Source organism: Diceros bicornis, chromosome 2 (assembly GCF_020826845.1).
Source record: "Diceros bicornis minor isolate mBicDic1 chromosome 2, mDicBic1.mat.cur, whole genome shotgun sequence".
NCBI classification, from domain to species: Eukaryota; Metazoa; Chordata; class Mammalia; order Perissodactyla; family Rhinocerotidae; genus Diceros; species Diceros bicornis.
The window spans coordinates 40,683,579-40,705,791 of NC_080741.1; the positions used below are offsets into that span (position 1 = coordinate 40,683,579).

Here is a 22,213-nt window from a genome sequence, read left to right on the forward strand (position 1 = left end):
TTAAAAAGGTAATACAAGCCACATTCTCAGACCACAATGCAATAAACTTAGAGGCTAACGACAAAAGGTTATCCAAACAGCTAACCAAAAACATAATCACTTGGTAATTTTTAAATGCCATTTTAATTAACTTTTTAGATGAAGAAATCAAAGAGGAAGAGATGAACAAACTAGAAATGGAAGACAATAAAAGTCTATTTGTGTCAAAACCAATGGGATGTACATAAAACCCACAAGAGGAAAATGTCGCTACTTACACGTCGAAAACAGGAAAACTGAAAATAAGTGAGCTAAACTGACAACATAAAAGCTAGAAAAGGGACAACAAAATAAACTCAACTCTAAGAGAGTAAAATGAAGATATTATTAAAGATAAAATGGAAGTCATGAAATAGAAAACAAACAGTAACAATAACAAAAGTATTCCACATCAATGAAACTAAAAAATTTTTTTTGTCCAATAGACAAAGCTACAGCAAAGTTGATCAAGAAATAAAGTGATGATGCCAAAAAATAACATGAGAAATGATAAAAGAACTACACTCAAATGGAAAAGATTTTTAAATACTTTTCAGTTTTATTCCCACAAATATAAAACAGCTAAAAGAAATGCATGAGGTAAAAAATCCAACTAGACCAATTACCATAGGAAAAAATGTAAGGGTAGCCAAAGACTTATGCTTTAAAAAATCACCAGACCCAGATAGCTATATAGGCAAGTTCTACCAAGCTTTCAAGGAACAGATAATTTCTGTGTTATATAAGCAGTTCCAGAGAGTAGGAAAAAATGAAGAACACTCATTCTAGGAGACTAAACGTAACCCTGGTTCAGAAACCAGAGAGTGAGCGCTCACACATAAATGAAAACTGCAGGCCAAACTGACTTTGAAAATACATATGAAAATTCTTTAAAAACAGGTGTTTCCAAGTTGATTCCTATTAGAAGAATAATATATTCTAAGTAAAGTGGGATGCAATTCAGGAATGCTAGGTTGATTCTCCCTGAAGAAATTGATTAATATTCATTATTTTAATATTAAAAGAATTAAAAGTGAAATAACCAGATGATTATCTTGATGAAGGCTTCTAAAAATCCAAAAGTTAAATTTAACAAATTTATGATTTTTTTTTTAATTCTCAGTGAGGAAAGGCATAAAGGAAACTTTCTCAACTTAACAAAGGTCCTCTACTGGAAATCTATAGAAAACTTCAACCTAATTCTGAAACATTAGGAGCTGTCCCACCTCAGAGAGGTGCAAGGCATGAGTACCTGCTCTTGTCTCTTCAGTTTAGTAGTGTTGGAGGTCTTAACAATAAAAAGAAATGAATAACGTTTACTGTAAAGAAAGAAGCAAAAGTATCACTATTGCAAACAATGTTACTGTCTCCCTAGAAAATCCGAGAGAATCAACTGCCTGAATGTGAGGCCTTGTGAATGCGGAAAGCAAAAGCTGGGGCACGCTTATAAGCTACCTGACATTTGAATGCTTTCCCCAAGCATTCACAGATCCATCAGCTACAGATGGAAACGTTACTGGATCAAGGTGTTTATGTACAACTTCTGACCAGACATTGGCTGATCACTAAGCTATCCTGATCCAGGACAACCCCTAGGAAACCAGGCTTAAAAATGAAAACAAGTGTAAAAAAATACTAAGCAAAGAAATCAGAGACTACACACTCCAGGAGAAACAGACTCCACAGAATTAGTTTAGGCAAGTCACTAAACAAACAAACAAGAAAAACAGAAAAAGTAACAACCACCACCCCCAAAAGAAGGGGTAAGAATCTACAGTTGCTACAATATTTATCTAAAATGTTCAATTTTTCAAAAATAAATTATGAAATGTGCAAAGAAATAGGTACAGAGGAAACAGTGTAAAGAGGGAAAAGAGGAATCAATAGAAGCTGCCCCTAAGGAGCCTGGATGTTGGACTTAGCAGTCAAGGACTTCAAAGCAGCTATTATAAGTATGTTTAAAGAACTAAAAGAAACCATGTTTAAAGAATTAAAGGAAAGTATGATAAAAATGAATCATCAAATAGAGAATATCAATAAAGAGATGGAAATTTTATAATTTTTTAAATTTTATAAAGAATCAAGTGGACATTCTGGAGTTGAAATTAAAATATCTGAAATGAAACATTCATTAGAGGGGCTCAGTAGCAGATTTGAGCTGACAAAGAATCAGCAAACTTGAAGATAAATCAGTAGAGGTTACCCAATCTGAACAGATAGAAAAAAGAATAAAGAAAAATTAGCAAAGCCTCAGAGGCCTGTGGGACACCATAAAGCATACCAAAATACACATAATTGGAGTTCCAGAAGGAGAGGATAGAGAGAAAGGGACAGAAAAAATATCTGATGAAATAATTGCCCCAAACAGTGGAAGTGTATAGATTCCTTCACAGTAAATGGTATGAAGGCAATTAGCTATCCATTTGGGAAGAAATTACAGAAAATCTGTACTTCACTAAAAAAAAATACATGTGTTAGAAAGTTATATGTAAAGAAGAAGAAGTCTTAGTAGAAAGTACTGAATATTTTCATAATCTTTGGGAAGGCTCTTCTTCCTGAGCAAGTCATAAAATCCAAAACCCATAAAAAAAAAGATTGACAGACTTAAATATATGAAAATGTTAAATTTGGGTGTGATCAAAATATATAATAAAGGTATATAAAAGATATTTGGGAGAATATATTTGCAACATAGTTAACAGACAAATAATATGTAAATGACTTCTACAAATCAATAAGGAAAAGGCCAAAAATTATAAAAATGGGTGAAGGGATATTAACAGGAAATTCACAAAAGAAGAAATTTTAATGACAAATAAACATATAAAAAAATTTTAGTGGCAAATATTAGCCTCACCAGTAATCAGAGCAATGCAAACTCAAATGAAAATGAGGGTTTTTTTCCCCCCATTAAACTGGCAAAACTCTAAAAGATTGTTAATATTCACGGTTGGTTAAGATGAGGAGAAACGGGCCCCCGCAAATACTGTTAGTGTGAAAGGCAATTTGATAGTAACTAGCAGAATTTAAAATATGAATTCCAACAATTCCACTTTTAGGAACCTGCCTCAAAATTCTCACATAATATATCCAGCAGAAATTTCTAACTTTTTGATAGTAGATGTGGATTGTCATCATTCTCAGCATAAATTTAGGCTTTTCCTATTTTGGTGAAGTAGAAAATAATACTCTGTTAGGATTCTGAAAGGAAGCTGTTAGAGTCAGGCTAAGAAAAGTAATAGTAATAATAATAATAAACATTTTATTAAGAACTTATTACAGATGAGGCACTGTCCAAGTACTTTACCTGGACAAATTCATTTAATCTTCATGATATTTTAATGAGGAAACGGAGGCAGAAAGGGATGGCCAAGGTCACAGAGTGGGTAAGTGGCTAACGTTGGTGTTCACTCTTAACCACTAGACTGTACAGCCACATCCAAGCCCTCGTGACAGCCTTTTGTCTGGACACGTAGCTGTGCAGCAGCATTAGCATCACCTGGAAGTTAGAAATGTAGAAATACAGAATCTCAGGCTCCACTCAGACCTGCTGACTCAAAATCTGCGCTTTAACAAGATCCCCAGTGAGTCATTTGCACATTAATATTTGAGAAGCCCTGGTCTAAAGCATGTTACTTAAATCTCTCTGAGCTTCTCTTTCCTCATCTATAAAATGGTGATGACAGGCTTTGCCACATAAGGCTCTTGTGGGGATTTTTTTTATCCACGTGTTCATTCATTCAGCAAATACTTTGCACCCACCGTGTGCCAACACTGGGTTACCATGGAGAACAAACTGGACAAAAAATAATAATTTCTAGCCCTCATGTAGCTTACATTCTGGTGGAGAGAGACAAGTAATAAATAGGTAAAACACATAGTATATTACATGATGGTAAATGCTATGGAGAAAAAGAAGGCAAGGGGATGAGAGTGGGAAGAGTTGTTGTTTTACATAGAGTGGTCAGACCAGGTCTCACTGGGACCTTCGTTCAGAGTGAGGGGACCCAAGCTGTCTCAGGAGTTTGTGATGTGATCTTCCTTGCGCATGAAGGCCTTTCCAAGTCTGTGTTTCCTGAGAATTCTCTCCCCATGATTTTAGCCCTACTTAGTTTCTCTCCTTTGAAATGCCAGCCCCCATGCCGCCCCTGCGTGGTGTCCAGATTGGACATCCAGGAGTCTCGGTGTGTGTGCTCATTAGCACTCACTCTGGGGGAGCTTTCTGCCACAAAGAGAATCCCTTATTTCGCTGGCAACAGCAGTTGACAGTAACACTAATTTTTAAAGCCAGATGGTGGTTAAAGCAGATTTCACATGAGAAAAGTCCTGGGTTTTATGTCTGAGTTATGCATGGAGGATAATTGCTACAAGGAGTCTCCCCTGCGGCAAGCTTGCTGGAGGCCAAGACTTGACTTGTACACAGGCGGGCCTGGCACTTAAAGCAGCCCAGCAAATAACCCAAAGTGAAATCCAACAACTCATTTTTTTTTTTTTCAGTGTCTCGACTACTCTTTCCCATGGCAAACACTTGCTTCTTTTTTCCCCTTCCTTCACCCTCAGTTTTTTTCTCTAGAAATTCGAGGGCTTACCCTGTACCAAGTCAGCGCTCCTCCTGCTGGGAGGTTCCTGCTAACCAGCATTCAAGGCTTAGAAACCCCTCCCCAGGGTGCAGAGTCCCTGGGTGATGTTCATTCTTCTCCTTGATATCCTGTAACTTAAATGGTGTCATGTAAAGTTAACTGTTATTAATACAGCTTATGTTATATGATAACAGGATAAGAGAGAGAAGAAAAAAAAAAAAGAAGAAGAAACCCCTCTCCAGCAGGAGGAGAGGAGTTTACAGCCCTGGGGTGGATTGGAGGGATTATATGATCCAAGTCTCTGCCTTTGGACAGAGTAGAATCGAAACATCTCCCCAGTACAACAGAACTTCCAGCAGGTTCTCTTAGTTAAGCCATTCTGCTACCCCTCGAATCTCATTTTTTATAACTATCCTCAATTCTCCATGCTCTAATTTCCCTGACCTTTTCTGAGCTAAAATAGAAAACAGTTGCTTAGCTCCCTTTGTGGAGAGTTTGAGCTGTTACTTAGTCATTCTTCCCACTTCTCTTCCAAAAAAGATCACAATTCGTTTAGTTCTCTTTTTCCTATCCTAGGCCATCCTCTTTGCTCTCTCCATATTCTCCAAATAAATAAAAATTCAAAACTGAGTACCAAATACTGTGCCTCTTTCTCCAACCTCTCCTCATTACAAACCGTTATTCCTCAGGCAGGGAAGACCTCGTTTACCGTTTGAAAACATGCTGACTTCTACTCCTAATAATTTCTCTGTGTAACTTGCAGAGACACCTTGAGGTTCTCTGTAAATAACATCAACAAGGAGGTCTTAATGGCCAAAACCATGAGGTCCAAAACCCGGCATGACCTCCCACCCGCCTTTCCAGGCCATGTTCTACAATATCTTCTGCCCCCAACCTCACCCCTGACCTTGTCTTCCAGCCACTTTGGACTATGAAGGCTCGTGAACCACCACTATGCACTTCCTTAGGCCTCTTGACCTTGCTAATGGCTTCTCCCTTCCCTGGCTGTAGAAAGCCCGCTTATTCCTCAAGATCCAATTCACACATCCTCTCTTTCATCAAGTCCTCCCAAGCCCTTTCCAGATAGTCCTGCCTCAGGGCCTTTGCACCTGCCTCTGCTGAGAACACTCTTCCCCCAGATCTTTGCATGGCTGGCTCCTTCTCATAATGCAGGTCTGAGCCCAAAGTTCCCCTTTTCAGGGAGGTCTTCCCTGACCACCTTAGCTAAAGTTGCAAACCCCCATCAACTCTCTGTCCCATTCCCCATTTGTAGCACTCGCCACTACCTGAAATTACTATTTTTGATTGTCTTCTTCCACAAGATTAAAAAAAACCATGACAATAAAGGTCATAGCTGCCTTGTTTTCTGTGATTCCCCGCCGTTTGGTGCTTGGACCGTAGTATGTACTCGCATAAATGAAAGATTTGGCTACTCCCACTGTTAGTATCACCATCACAAATATTTCTCTCTGCCTTAGGGTCAGGTGTGTGCCCTTAGACATTTATACACCTACTGTTAACATGTCTAATGAGCACCTCATATGTCCTAGGAACTCGGGAAATTTGCACTGAATCGAAATCCCTGAATAGAGATGTTGTTACAACTTCCCTTAACCCACAGCAGAGGTTGCCTTGACTTCAATGGGGGAATAAGTAAGAAGGTAGAACTTTGAAATAAGGGGCTGAATCACTTAGAACTGAAGGCTTCTAAGAGCAAACTTAAACACAAATTTTGGTCAGAGATACTATGAAAACATGTTATTTCTCTCTCTCTCTCTCTCTCTCACACACACACACGTCAAGTCTGCTGATCTCAGCAATGGCTTCAAACCGTTTTTTTTTTTCTTCTTTCTGCACGTGTCTGAATGTGAGCTGAATAGTCAAGTTCCTGAAATGGGTTAAGATTAGATTGGCTTCAGGCTTCAATCTTTTTTCTTAACAGAAGCCAAACACTTAAAAGAGGGAAGATGGCTGATTGAATTCTGGAGCGAGAGTTACGTTCCTGGGTTCTTGGGTCAATTTTAATTTTGGCTAAAGGGAGAAAGTGTGTGTGTTTCTGTGCTTACACTCGACACACACCCTCTGGAAGGTGGGGATAAGCTTCAGCCTGGGCTGTGCGTGCACAGTGTGGTTCAGGGGCTGCCCTTTAACCCGTGTGGACAGAGTGAATGAATCAAGCCAGCAGTGCTGTCTCCATGCTGACTGAGGGCGCCGGCCTTATCAAGGAGTAGAGGGTCTTGTGCTTATGGCTGCTGTGACATCTGGAAGCATTAATGCTTCATTGCAGCGTGAGGGCAGCTGGAATGCCGATGCTGAGGTGCCTGGTGTTTTCTGGTCTCCGACATGAATAGACCTTAAAAGTTCGTGATTATGCAGTTTACTTTCCTTCAGTCTTTTTTTCATTCCTTAAAAGCAACATGACACAGAGCCCTGTCATTGCAGGGGTGATGGGCTGTTACCAAAGTCGATAACAGGAAATCTCACTGAGGATAAACAGCTCATCGGTCGTTGCCAAGAAACACATGGTTCTCATTTAACCTGCCGAGGACTAATTGTGTATGCTTCGGAAGCACAAAAACAGGAAAACTCCTTTCTGACAGACACACCAAGTTTCTTCTGACCAAAAGCAACTTTCTCAACGTTGTTAGACACTGGGAAGTAATTATCGCCCCAGCTGTCAGGGAGCCAACTTCACTTACTCCTCCTTCATAATCTAAACCTATGACCTAAAGCATATTTCAGGCCTCCCATGAAGTCTTGAAGCTTCAGACTTAATGAATGACACTTAGGTTTCTCTGTTCACTGCTCTGCTGTGTATACTCTCAGACAGTCAGTGTGAGAGGTTAGAGAGATGGTTACACATGAAACATAGCATCCAGAAAATGATTGTTATTTACCTTCTGATAAAAGGGTAGTAATAAAGGAATACATCTAATAAAAGCAGAGATAACTCAGGGAATCAATAAATCTGCTACTTTGTCCTTTAATATACAGTGATTATGAGCTTTGTTCTTCACCATAGATGGGTCCAAGAGCTAGAACCAGAATTTAAATAAATCAGTACAATTCCAAGGACTGTGTTGTGTCCCATATGAGGGCTACTGACTCATTTATTATCCAAATCAACAAACCATTCTGCTTCCAGAATGTTTCATTATCTATGGAAGGAAAACATTTTTGGCATGCCTGTCAAGTGCTCAGATAACATATTTATGTCTCGCTTTTTTGCTGAAGAGAATCTGCCCGCATCTGGAAATTCTTTTGTGTCACTGCTTTTCTGAAACTACATCCCATCTGTATCACTTTAACTCCGGTAAAAGGCCGTCCCCATGCTTGTGAAATGGGCCTCATCTAGGGGGCTTGTCTTTCTCTGATTAAATGTAAATGAATTGTTTTACAGGGCAGCCTGGTGGCCTGCGCTCCTGCCTTTCCAGCATGTTGGCCCGTCACACCCAGAGGAAAAGGGTGCAGGGAGTGGGGAGGGAACGCCATTGTTTTAGCCAAACCCTAGAGCTGGTGGCAAAAAAAATTGGCTTTTATCATAAGAAGTGAGATTTTTTTATGAAATAATGGTAGGCTCATACAGAGGTCAAAATTGTACAATGGATTGTGCTCTCCCTTCCCTCTGGAATGTTGGTTTTGAGGTTCTGCCCCTTCATTTTCTGTTACTATTTTGGTCTCATTTTCTGTTACGGTTTTGGTCTCAGTAACACTCTGACCTTTCGGACCTAATATAACTTTTCACAGCGGTGGTGGCCTCAAGGGATGGGGAAGCAAGTCTTTTATTTAGAAGATAATTTTCAATTAGAAAGAGAGAAGACATCTAGAGTTGAAGTTACAATCTTTTCAGGCTTTTTAAAGTTATTGTCTTTTCCTTTCTAGAAATTAAATGACAACTAGATCATTCTTAAACTTCTCGCTCCTCCTGCTCCATCCCCCAACTCTGCAGGTTTGGGAGCAGCTGTTATTCGTGGAGCACTGTTATGTGCTTTCGTTTACCCTTTTTCAGTTCAAAAACAGAACATGGCTTTTCATTTGAGGGTTGAGGCTGGGAGGGACTGTCCAAAGCTAGAGCCTCATATGAACTTACCTCGCCTTGTTGTGATCATCAAAGTGTGTTTCTTCTTCGGAAATCAAAGTGGTTTTCCTTTTTGTCTATTTGTGTGAACACACTGGAGCCTCTAGCTGCACACAGAAGTAAATACCAGAAAATCAGAACTTGCTAAACTGATAAACAAGGGGACCCTTTTCACAAAGCAAAAGAATCCATAACTCTTTAGAAGGGTCCACCAAAAGATACCTTCGAGAACTCCTACCTTTAAATATGATGCATACGCACAAAAATTGTGTTCTCAACCTTTCAAATACATTAGTAACATAAAAGTAGGCGTGTCCACTATAAGAAACTACCCAAGATTATCATCACTGGTTTTCTGCCCTTGTATTAAATGGTATCATTGCAATTGAAAAAATCAGGGTAGATAAATGGAGCCTTTGAGTATCCACCCCTTCTATTATTACATTATTCTTAAAATGAATTAATTGAAATAATTAGCAGTATTACAAAGTCTTAAAATGGTGATACATGAAAGGATTTGTCTTAGGATTTGTTATTAAAATATTGTCATCTTTTACTGATCTTTGGTCAATACCAAGAAACACTCAATAGTAAATCATAGCAATGTGATTTAACATAAGGCATAATCTAAAGGACTCTGTAAGACTGTGAAAGACTGTTTATCACAGTTTACATTTTGCTGAATGGAAAATATGTAGCTGTTATTTATCTTTCTAGTAGTAAACATCTTATATCAGCCTAATTAACCAGTTGGTATCATTTCTCTATCATTTTGAGTACTGTTTTTATTTCAAACCTTGGAGTCCTAAAATTAATATCACCAAAGCCATTGTGGTAAATGTTCAGCCTCCCATGGCAGAAAGGGGACTTATTGTCTTCTGATGTCTTGGTTCCAAGTGTAGGCAATAAGTAATTGAATTAGCAAAGTAGGCATTCAAAACATTCTCTGGATTTTCAAACTCAAGGGGCATGTGAATTCAGAGGAACAGGTGGTAAGTCAGGGAACGGGTCATGTTTACCCAGTTGCCATCAGCTGTGATTGGTGTAACATGATATGGAAAAGTGGCCCAAGGATGTAACAGAGAACATAAAGTCAATGATTAACACATAAATGGGAGTTAACATGAAACACATGTTATTCAAAAATGAACCTATGCCCCGTTTAATCCAAGACAATTCAACAAACATAGTTTTTAGATCAAACTTCACCCGAGACCCACATTGGTAAAGACTCCAAGCATGGCTCATGGGGAGTCCTGTTGTCATTGAGTTTGTTCCTCTGCTAGTTTAATCTTCTATTTCTCTTTTATTGGCTATGTACTGCATTCAAGGCAGTGCACTTTGTACATTAAGCCAGGGACACTTTGGTGACCTTTCCCATCCCTGGAACCCAGCCAGCTGGAGTATGGTCAAGGAATGGGGCTGATGCAGGTAGAAAGGGAACATCTATGCCTTAGCCTGTTAAAAATATACCAATAATACCACATTCCTCGGGTGAAAAGTGGTTCCTTAATTTTGAAACCTGTTAATCTGCCTTCTGGATAACTTCCTTCCCTCTAAAATTTGCCTACAAGGCCCTCTGCCATGTCCAGGCCCACCTCTCCTGCCTTGTTCTGCCCATTACTATCCAACATTCATCTAATATTAGCTTCAGCCATGTTGAACTCCTAGGCTCTCTAGACTCAAGTCTACTGTTTGCACCTCCATGCTTTTGCATTTGCTGTTCCTCTCTGCCTGGAATTACCTTCCCACTTCTGTCTTTACTCTCTAGAATTTTTCTTTGTCCTCTAAGATCCACCTGAAGTGCCACCTCCTTTGAGTCAGGAATGCATATCATGACAGGGGCTGACTTGCTGGTAGAGGGAGAAGTTTGTAGACAGGATTTATAATCACAATAGGAGCCCTGTTCTGAGGGCTGTGAAAGGATAAACCATGAGATGATGGACCGGGTGTGTGCGAAACAAAGGCTGTGCAGCCTGGGTGCAAGAAAAGTGGAGCAGGGCAGGGAGCTTCCTGGTGGGGACTTTGGAGATGGTGTTCCCTCCACAATCAAAGCTTATAGGTATATGACAGGTTACTTAACCTCTCTGGGCCTCAGTTTTCCTATCTGTGAAATGGCGGTGAAAATTAAGGAGACCAGATGTCCAGTTTGCCTGTCACATCCCTGATAGATGTCTCTGTCTTGCTATTCTATCTGGTTGACTCTCCCACTTCACTCTCAAAAATGTCCCAGTTCGGACAATAAATTGTGTAGTCACCCCACTGATAGCAGTACCCTCTGTACATGGGTGTTGTAACAGTTCAGTGTATGCCATAGCTCTTAGAATAGTACCTAATGTTAGCTAGTATTTTTCCCATTTATATCTGAACTCAGTATGGAGATGGGGCCTTAAGCAACTGGATTTGGTTTCCAGGGTGGTGATATACTTGGAGCATGAGACTTAGAAAACAGATTGGAGGACTTTTCTGTCCCTCTGTCTTCAGGCCCAGGGACAGGGACTGTGTTAGGGCTGCTCTGTTCTGGAACCCTGGGGGAGCCCTGTGTCCTCCCTCTCTCGCTCTAGGTCGGCAAACAACTCTGAGGTACCTTATGCAGTGCCCTCTCCTGAGGCTACGACATGAAAATGCCCTGTTTCCTCCAACCCGTTTATCAGACCACCACAGCCTGGAGAGTCTTTAGTAAAAGCTCTAGACCTTCCTTTGAATGGTGACATTCAAAACAAAGGGTGGATTCTCTTTTTCAGTATCATATCTATGGAATCGGCCCCAATTCGTACTTTGAACCCAGTATTTCATGAAGCAAGATTTTGCCGGACCACCTAGAGTGTGCAGGGGGCACTTCATCCTCAGACAGGCCTGGGACCTTGGAGGCTTCTGACCACGAAGGCTCCCCTGACTGAGGCTGACCCGCACTCTGCCACCAAGTGATATCCACATACTCCTTGGGCTCCTGACAGTTTCCCAAATCACTACCATCTCTTGGTTTCAACTTGTACAATGTTTTCTTTGGGGTCGGGGTATTGGGAGGAGGGGAGGCCAAATGCCAACAGAAAACCCTCAATAGCTGCCTTAGCAGAATTCAGCCTTCACATTGAGTCCCGCATCCTCTTGTCCTTTTTTGTGTGTTTGGTAAAGTCCTTTTATTCACATTCCAATAGACATGGACCTCTTCCAGCTCCCAGAGGTCCTGGAAGATAAGCAGCCATGTCATGGGAAGCATTTGGACTCAGATAGTCTGGAAAATAGATGGGAAGTGAGTGGGTAGAGATGAGCAGGGGGCAATGGCCACAGAGTCCTTGGCCAGCCAAGGAAATGAAGCTGTTGGACATCAGCACTGTGGTGCTTGGATTATCGATAGTGCAAGGAAAAAACATTACTTCCCCTGATTTTGAGTAAAGAGAGTGGTTAGGACTAAGTTGTGGGGAATGGATGGTCAGCAATTGCTTATCTATGTAGTGGGAAATTAAGTGACCCCATGCTCTAATGAAAACGCACAGATGGTCCTCAAAGTGTGGAATTAGCAACTCGGAACAGCATTAGTGACCATGTTGGCCACCATCCTAATTTTACACATGAGGAAACTGAGGCCCTAGAGACTTGAATTGGCTGCTAGGAGGCAGAGCTAGGGCTGAAGCCCAGGACCATCGTGTTCATCAAGGCCATCTGTGCCACAGGATTCCTGCACTGGGTGCCACTTGCTACCAACAACCAATCATGTGACTGTGGACAAATTATGGTACTCGGAGCCTCTGGTTCCTTATCTGTCAACTGAGGTCACGGGACCACATGTTCTTGGAGCTGCCTTCCAGAAACAACATTCCAGGATGCTCTGTTCCTGTTCCAGCCTGAGACAGCACAGAGTGGCCTGGCCTCCCAGCCAGTAGGCACTTTTATCTCCCATGGTCCGGGCAGGAGTTGTTTTCTGCACAGTGGCAGAAATGGGTCAGGATGGAGGACTCTGATATTCCTAGGCTTCGTGTCTCCTGGTTTCTTCCCTTTGACTGGGGTAAGAACAGGAAGGGATGGTGTCTCTCCACCTCCACCCCTCCACGACTCCTGCCCCAGCCCCATCCTCAACCTCCTTACCGGAGAGGCAGGGAAGTGGTTACAAGCAGATCTCTGGAGCTAGATGGCCTGTGTTCCAACCCACTCTGCAGCCTGCCAGCTGGGGGACCTGGCCTCCCCTTGCCTCTCAGTTTTCTCCGTCTTTAAAATGGGCATAGTAATAGCACTCACCTCAGAGAACTGAGCACTGAATGAGCTAGTATGTGTAAAACACTCAGAGCCTGGCACACAGTGAGGGCTCAACAAGTGTCGGATATTATTGCGGTTATCGCATTTGTGTCCGTCCAATATGCACACAAATCCCTCTCCTTGATGACCCTGGCTAGGAACTGAGCTGTTCAACTTGACCTGAGAGAGTGTCTACAACAAGATTAGCTCGTCTTAATCAGATCCCTGCAGCACTAAGCAACCTTCAATCTCCCTTTGAAAGAGGACCACCCTGAGCCTTCCAGAAAAACGTCCTTTCCCCAGTTGAAGTGATTCCCATGTAACCACAGTCGGGAGCACAACTGGCTGAGATTTTCATTCACCACAGCTTTCATCTACTTTCCTTCTCCACATTCCACTGGGGCAGATCCACTGTCACATGGGATCACATCACGTCATCATCATCACCGTGTTCACAGGCTGCCCAAGACTCCTAAGGGGAAAGAGGGAAATGGAGCTCTGAGCCATGTCTCTGCCCCATGGGGTTGGCGCTGAGGCTTCAGTTGCTTCTCACCCCCTTGGCCGGCCATCCTAGCTGCCTGTCCTTCTGTGTTGGCATTGTGCGGGGTGACAGCGCCAGGCTCCTCACGCCCTAAGCACGTTAGTGAAACTAGCTGGGGTGGGGCTCTGCTTCTCTGCTTCTGCTCTCACTTCTTCCGGCCTGGAAACCCTAAGGGCCAATTTGCAGAGCTGGAACTCTGCCCCATCCCTGATTTTAATTAGGGACGGATGCATCCTGCAAGGCTCAGAGGTTCTGTTCTCTAAGCCCAGACCAATGTGTTTGGGTGGCCACGCCTGATCATCATAACAGAGGAATGTGAATGCCACAGGGCTGGAGAAGGACCATTTTTCCAGTGGTCTTTCAGTGAATGTCCACTCCAGAAGACAAACGAGGAAAGTGGAGACCCATATGCTTCACAGTGAAAAATGATTGGAATTAAGAACATGAGCACACACATTCAAATTCTCAAATGCTCAAAGAATGTAAATGTTTTCCATCCATGATATGTTGTATATGCCTAAATAGAGGGCAGCCCCCAAGTAACACAATCCCCCACTTCCCTAAAGAGGTAAATTTAACAAATGTTTTGCCAACTTAGTAGGAATCAGAACTGTGGTTTCTTTTGGGGTGAGGGATGGGAATTGACAGGAAAGGGGCCAGAAGGAACTTTCTGGAATGATGGACATGTTCTGTACCTTCATTGTGGTGGTGGTGATGTGGGTGATTTCATTTGTCAAAATTCATCAAACTGTACCATTAAGATCTGTGCATTTTAGTGAATATAAATTTTACCTCAATAAAAAATATAGTTAGAAAAATGGATTAATCAACTATAATATTTAGCCTAATCAAGTAGTTGCATTCTTAAAATTACATAAGAATAATATGTTAATTTTATTACTGTTTCCATTCACACATTTCACAAAATGATTTTAGGAAAATCTTTTGAGATCATCTTTTGAGATCAATATATATCGTTACTAAGCCACGTTTTTAGTCAACAGTTTTCCAAAACGTATCATCTTCAATTCATCTAATTTATTTGAAATGGAGAGCATTTTCAGTCTGTTTGATGCTGAAATTTTATTGCAAGACACAAATACCTATTTGCATAACATTTCAGCAGTTGTTTTTCTTATTTGTCTTATAAGTGATTATTCATAATCCTCACTGTATAAGCAATTTATATTTTGCTTTCTAACATGAGCTTTAAAATATTTATCACAACTTATAGCAATTGCACCCCAGGAATAATCACCAAATCTCTGTTAAATTTCATCGCCTCCTTTCTGGTAATTCCCTTTAGTGATCTCTCAAAGCATCAAAAACCAACATTGATTGAGACCAGTTCTGGCTGGTGTGTCTTCCCAGATTTTGTGGTTCAGACAAAGCACTTGAGAGAGTACCAAATTATGAGATACTTTTAAGAAGAGTAAGTCCCAAACTACGAGAGATTTGTAAAGGCAACACTCGCTTTTCTAACAATTCATTTGAAGAAAGAAACTTTCATCTTATTTTCAGGCATATATAGTAAATCCTGGCATATGTGTTCAGACCAAAGATAAAACAGATTAATTTAGCAAATTTGGCGGTCTTGTTTTCTAGTTCATTATTAAAAGATTGGCATTGTTAGCTTAAGTTAGAAGTTTCTTTATGTAAAAATTTTAAAATAAACCTTGCTCCCTACCATGAATGAGAAGTTGAAACATTCTTGAATAGATTCAAACACACTATATTTTACTCAAGGGCATTAAGGATAGGAGAGTTTAGTTTAAATAGATGATTCTGGTTAGAAATAGGATTATAAACACAATCCTAAATTATGAATTACTAATTATTAATTTTGCAGCTTGACCTTAAGTGGTGTCCAGTCTTCAGCTACAGCCAGTGTGATATGGTGATACATAAAGAAGACTTTGTTTTTTCAACAGTTCCTCAATTTAGACATCAGAAATAGTGTTGTTCTTAAAGAAATCAATGTGGAAGACTATCCACTATTGTTTTGTTTTTAATGTTGCTGTTGCTCAGCCGAGTTGGCACCAGAAGCAAAATCAGGTAACTCACCAAGAGCTCACTGGGCATGTAAGCTCCTATATGGCTCAGTGCAGTGTTATTTTTTTTGGTACCAGAATCCTATTTTAAATGACATTATATGTGATTGATGCTCTAGTTTGGAGCAGAGATGGGAGCCCAGAGCAGTCCTGCTTGATGCCCCTTCTCCTTTCTAGGAAGACTACTAAGGGGCTTCACAGCACCCTAGGGGTCCCATGGAACATAGTTTTGAGACCCTCTGGCAGTGGGCCATGCATCAAGTCTTGATCTCAGAAGATCTGGGTTCAAAACCTGGGTTCTGATCTCTGTGATTTTTGGCAAGTGACTTAACCCGGGTCTCATTTTCCTCATCCAGACAAAGAACATGAATGCTTATCTCAGAAAGTTGCTGTAAGGATGTTTGTAAATGTGCTTTGGAAACCGTGAAGCGTAAGGTTTATTTTATTCCTTAGGTCTTACTGTTTCCTAGTCACGTTTCATTTCCTTGTCTCATCTCAATTATTTAAGGACTTAGGATCCACATTTTCTGTTATTTGGCCTTGTTGATGCTACTACTTCTGCCTTTCAGCTTTTCAGCTATCATTGTCCATGGGAGACTGGACAACGGGAAAAGCTGACTTTGGGGTCTACCGCTACCACCTCTACAATAAGGGATTCCAGGCTTATCCTCCATTCTTGGGACAGACCACTCTGACAGATTTCTTTTCATTTTCAGGTGGGCCAAGAGAAGGGAAACTGTTCTTTCCAGAAAAACCCAACCCCCTGCATCATCCCTCAAGAACAAGAAAATATCTTCCATACAATATTTGCTTTTTTCACAAAATCTGGAAGAAAAGTCTTGGTAAGAATTTGCTTACTGGTTGGATTAATATGGGTGGTCCTCATTAGGAAGTTTGAGATGAGAGGCCAGTTTTCTGTTTGGCATTTATTATTTCCCAAATCTGGTTTTAATCAGTTGGCTTATAAAGTCACAAGGACTGTGGTCAACTCCTATTTTTCAGCCTGAGGTTTCAATCAAAGTGTTAAATTTATATTCCAAATTACATTGCCTGGCAAAGGGAAAACCTTTGCAACCCACCAAGCACAAAGTAAAACATTTCTCCAACTAGTATGAGTCTAATCAAGAATGATGGTTCTTGTACAACCACTTTGGAAAACTGTTGGGCAGGATCTACTAAAACTAAACATAATCTGTACCCTATGACCCAGCAATTCCTCTCCCAGGTATATCCCCAAGAGAAATGCTACTTGTGTCCCCCAAAAGACATGGACAAGAATGTTCACAGCAATCTTATAGTGAAAAGCTGGGAATAATCCAACTATCCATCCACAGGAAACTTAGTAAACAGTTATGGTTTATCCATACACTGGAATATTACAGAGCAATAAAAAACCGCTACACACAACATGAATGAATCTCACAGATTCATTCTGTGAGATTGCATGAAAGAAACTACAGACAAAAGAATGCATATTATAATATTTCACTTATATGGAGTTTAGAAATAGCAAAACTATCAGTGGCATTGGAGGTCAGGAAAGTGGTTACTTTTGGAGGAAGATCAACAGGAGGGGGCATGAGGGAACCTGCTTAGGTCCTGGAAATGTTCCACATCTTGATCTGGGTGTAAACATGTGTAAAAATATATCAAGATGGACACTTTAAGATTTATTCTGTTTACTTATAAGTTGTACCTCAATTTTTTTTTTAAAGTAAAGGTATTAAAGATGGAATCATACTGCTTTTCCAAAGCCTCCTTTCCCCATATCTTTGATTATATATCTTTAGCTCCTTATTTTGGCCTATGCATGTCTCACTCACATTTCCCTCCTTACTCTCGTTTCCTGTAGAACAAGTGAGACTTTCCTACTTGGAAGGTTGGGATTTTTTACTTACATAGTACTGATGATATGACTATTTTTAAAAGTCCTTAGGATTGTTAGATATAGTGCTATCTAGTTGTTTGACAGATACAACTCTGTATCTGGCTGAAAATTTTACCCCACACGTGAAACATCATGAAGATATGTATATACGTTTTGGATCCTACGATACAAAATAAGAGAATTCCTCTTTTGTAACTTAAATTTGGAATTTAGGTTTCTATTGATAATTCATGTATTTTCTTGGTGAAACATATATTTTTCTTTACTGCTGTGTTTTCTTGAGTCATATGACTTCTTAGCCCTCTAATTTGCTCTACCTAAAACATGGGCATAAAAGTATATTTGCCACTGCACAGATAGAAATTCGATACTGTAGGAAATACATCTTGTATTCAAAACTCATAAGATGAATGCTTTCAGAATGAGTAAATGCGTTTCTTTTTAAAAACAATTATTTCTCTGTGCAAAATCCAGTTTTTTGCTAGGATAAACCAGTGAGCTGCTTTCTCCCAGTTGCTTGACTTGAAGGCATGTTCTGGTGCTTGCCTGGCGGGAAATCCCTCAATTGCCCTCTGGTGGTGAGAAGGAATGATTGCATCTTCTATGGATGTCATCTACCTGGAATTGCCTTCGTCACCAGAATAGAAGCTCAGGGAGCCCTCTGTTCTATAAATTGCCTTGGATTTGTCTTTGTTCTTAATATCGTTTGCCAATTCTTGGATTTTTCTTCTCAGGACTGTGAAAAACCAGGAATTTCTTGCCTAACAATGCACTGTAACCTTAGTGCGCTTGCTAAAGAAGAAAGTCGTACTATAGATATTTACATGCTGTTGAACACAGAAATATTGAAGAAGGTAGGTCCCAATGAACTGTACCTTCGGGGTTCATTTAAAAGCATTTGAATTGGTTTCCTCATGAAGCTCTGCCTGCCCCTTTTAAAACTTTCCTGGCAAGTACCATTGGTAATTCTGATGCTGGAGGATGCCAGGGAAAAATACCAGACCCTTCTATTCAAAGTGTGGTCTGAGGATCAGCAGCACCAGCATCACCTGGGAGCTTGTTAGAAATGCAGAATCTTAGACTCCACTCTAGACTTACTGCATCAGCATCTTCATTTTAACAAGCTCCCTAGGTGTTTTATTTGCACATTTAAGTTTCTCAGACTTTAGCTTGCATCAGAATCACCTGGAGACCTTGTTAAAACACAAATTCCTAGGGGCGGAGTCTGAGATTCTGTATTTCTGACAAGCTCCCAGATGATGCCAATACTGCTGGTCTGAAGAAAGCATTTTAGATCAGGGTTAGCAAACGTTTTCTAGAAAGGGCCAGTAATAAATATTTGAGGTTTTATGGGCCATGAGTCTCTTGCTCAACTCTACCATTATATTATGATAGCAGGCATAGACAGTCTTCAAATGAATGCGCATGGCTGTGTTCCAGTAAAACTTTATTTACAAAAACAGGCAAAGGGCCGGATTTGACCCATGGGTCATAGTTTGCCGACCCCTTGTTTAGATGACACCTTGTTTCAGAGAAGTCCAACTTTTAAACCTCAGGCCACTTTGCTATTATGAGTTTATCAAAAATGGTTCAAAAAAAATACTTCAGTCAGTGAATTGGTGGCCCTTAAAAAATCACACAAATTCAGGCCTGCCCGGTGGCGCAAGCAGTTAAGTGCATGTGCTTTGCTGCGGCGGCCCGGGCTTCACCGCTTCAGATCCCGGGTGCGCACCGATGCACTGCTTGTCAGGCCATGCTGTGGCAGCGTCCCATATAAAGTGGAGGAAGATGGGCACAGATGTTAGCCTAGAGCCAGTCTTCCTCAGCAAAAAGAGGAGGATTGGCAGATGTTAGCTCAGGGCCGATCTTCCTCACAAAAAAAAAAATCGTACAAATTCACTATGATTTATTTTAACATGACAACTGCTGAGTATGAAAGGCCAAATCCAACAAGATGCTTTGAAAATAATCACTTGTGAAGATAAAACAAAATATGCATGTTAGCCACCGAGATTCTATTTATTTTCCTTTGGAAAAACTAAATGTGTTATAAACCTGTCAGTATATGAATAAATATCTTTAGAAAAGTCATTCTAGTGTTATTTTTTAATTAGGCATGGCAGTAACACGCTGACCTGAGAAGACACGGACACTGGGGGATACGGAGTGTTTTACCCACTTTCCATCTGTAGCTGGTGCAGCCCCTACACACCCGTGGAGAGCAGTGCACAATTCTGCTTTCCCTGGTTACCTTCAGAGGGAAACTGGTTTGGTGCAAGTTGGGCTCACACAGCAGTGCTTACCTGTCATACCTCTCCCTTAAAAAAGGGCAGTGTTGAGAGAGGACCACGCATGAGTTAGAGCACCACTGGCCATCCTGCAATCCCAGAAGGGAGTCTAGAAGTCCTGCATCACAGGAAGTGCCTTCCTGGCTTGGGTCCCTGGGTCAGATTAAGGGGCTATGATTCTGTATACTTACCCGCCCTGTTCATCTTCTTGACAAATGGTCCTGGGACAGCTTTATTCCCCATGCCACACTTGTATCAACAGAGCCCTGATTATGGCACTGATGGTGGGAAGCCACTCTGACTTCTCCATCACCCTCAACCCAGATGGCTGCTGCTTGCCCTTCAATCATTTGTGCTTCATTTAACTGCAAGGCTCCAGCCCTCTTTGTACACTGCTCTGTGGCCTGGTCTTCTGCATCTGTCTCTCAGTGATCAGTGGTGACCTTTTGCAAAGAAACATGTCCCACTTACTCCTGTCCCCATGGGCCATCTAGACCAGTCTGCACCCCAAGAGAGCAGAAAGCTGTGGGAGTGTCCTATGTGGGTGTTGGAGGATCCTTCTCCCTGAAAGTGCCCTTTCAGCAGAAACCAGCAGAAATTCCAGGTACAGAGGAAAGCCTAGAATGAGGAAGCTAGATGAGGCCCCTGCTGCTCCCAGAGCTTGAAATGCAGAATGTTGGTCCCCTGAAGCCAGCCACAACCTCCCTTGGGGAGTAGCACAAGATGGCTCCAGGAGTCTTCCCAGCCTCCCTAAGGATGTGGAGCAGCGCCAGCCTTGTGGTTTGCATGGGCCTATAGTTGTGTTTATTTTCCTTTGACCTCGAGATCCAGCCCCAGACGAGGGAATTTGAGGTTCTATTGTTTTGACCTTAACAAGTTTTCGTTTGAAATGTAGGATCTGATTTTTTAAATTGAGGATTCAGATTTCTTTGAAAGTGTTCTTCTTCTACAACCACTGGGGCCTGTCTTGTAGCAGACTCCTCATCTGCTCAGCCTTTAACTTTGACAGTTATCATCATCATCATTGTTGTTATTATTGTCATTATTAATATCCAAGATGAAGATGATGGTGGTGATTATCCAAGATTGAAAATACAGTATATCCTGACACATAAAACCACAAATTTACAAAACCGTTAAATTAATAAAAGATTATTTGCATACAAAATTATTTACTGCTTAATGTGAGCTAACTGGAGCAGCTTCTCAGTTGAGTGACAAGCTTCTCAGAAACATTTAAAATGTTTTATTGCTGTTTAAAAAAAAACAATAATTAGTGCATAACTCCCAGGTAAATATATAAAGTGGCATCCCCATGTGTCCTCCCAGGAAGGTTTTTGTGGTTTCTTTGGCAGAAATGAGCAGAGGGCCCCCCTCAGAACTGTTTCTATAGAAAGAGTCCTCAACTTTCATTGTTTTGAGTAGGTTTAGCCAAAAGTGGGTCAAAGCTGGCATCTGATATATACAGTCACATGCCGCATAACGACATTTCAGTCAACAACGGACTGCATATATGACTATGGTCCCATGAGATTAGTACCATATAGCCTAGATGTGTAGTAGGCTGTACCATCTAGGTTTGTGTAAGTACCCACTATAATGCTCGCACAACGACAAAATCGCCTAACGACGCATTTCTCAGAGCATATCCCTGCTGTTGAGCGACACGGGACTGTACTTCCTTGCGTCGCAGGCAGGCTGAGTAAATGTGGGTGGGCACACTACAAGACACCTTGCTGGCAGAGCCCCAGCCACCCCCGCAGGTGGGAGGCCGAACGCTCCAGTTGTCTGCCCTCTGTTTCCACGACGGAAGCCAGGCTGCCTCTCCATCCGGCAGCCAGTGCAGTACCACCTGTACCACTGGCTCGAGGTTCTGGCCCCTTCCCTAAGCCATAGTTTTGCCAACTGCTGCCTTTTTCCAAATTTCTTCTCCGTCCCCGCCTTGGAGCTGTTTTCTCGTTATCTGGGTCAGCGGCTTTGAATCTGAGTCCACAGCAACCCGAGGCTTCTGACTGATTCTGGCTAATGGGCTTTTCTTGAGTCTTAGGCGTGCCCACGCCCACCCCAGTCCCCCTTCTCCTCGGGCCGTCGCCTAATGTATAAGCCAGATGCTGCCCTCTTTCTCATCGCTCCACCAGGTGCCCTCTTTCCGTGTTAAATGGCTTTGCCACCCAAAGCAGTTTCATTTAAGAGCAAAGAAAGAGTTAAAAGTAACTCGTGTAAAGGGTTTGAGGGTTGTGGTCAGGGCAGGAAGATGCTTGAGAAACGTCTGTCAAATGCCTACTGTGGAATGCCAGGCCTGGATTTGTTGGACACAATTAAACAGCTTTATTTATTCTCTACTTTTTGTGAATATGTCAATACCACTATCCAAATATCTGGCTCTTACCACTTAGAAACCACAGCACACAAGCTTGTGTGTGTTGATGGTTGGCAAAACTCCATAGTTTTCCAGCATCTACCATATATGAAAGAATTCTCAAGACAGAGACTGGAAATCTCTGTTTATGTGGGTGCCTGGGAGGGGGAGGTATCT

The 22,213-nt window shown here is 41.4% G+C and overlaps 1 protein-coding gene across 1 annotated transcript in view; it reads left to right on the forward strand.

Annotated features, from left to right (window-relative positions):
- Positions 1 to 22,213, forward strand: part of ITGA9 (integrin subunit alpha 9) — a 334,926-nt gene that overhangs the window by 285,937 nt on the left and 26,776 nt on the right. The window contains exons 24-25 of the mRNA XM_058555011.1: positions 16,218 to 16,343; positions 18,124 to 18,243. Coding sequence (XP_058410994.1) covers positions 16,218 to 16,343; positions 18,124 to 18,243 — 246 coding nt within the window. The remainder of the gene's footprint in view (positions 1 to 16,217; positions 16,344 to 18,123; positions 18,244 to 22,213) is intronic.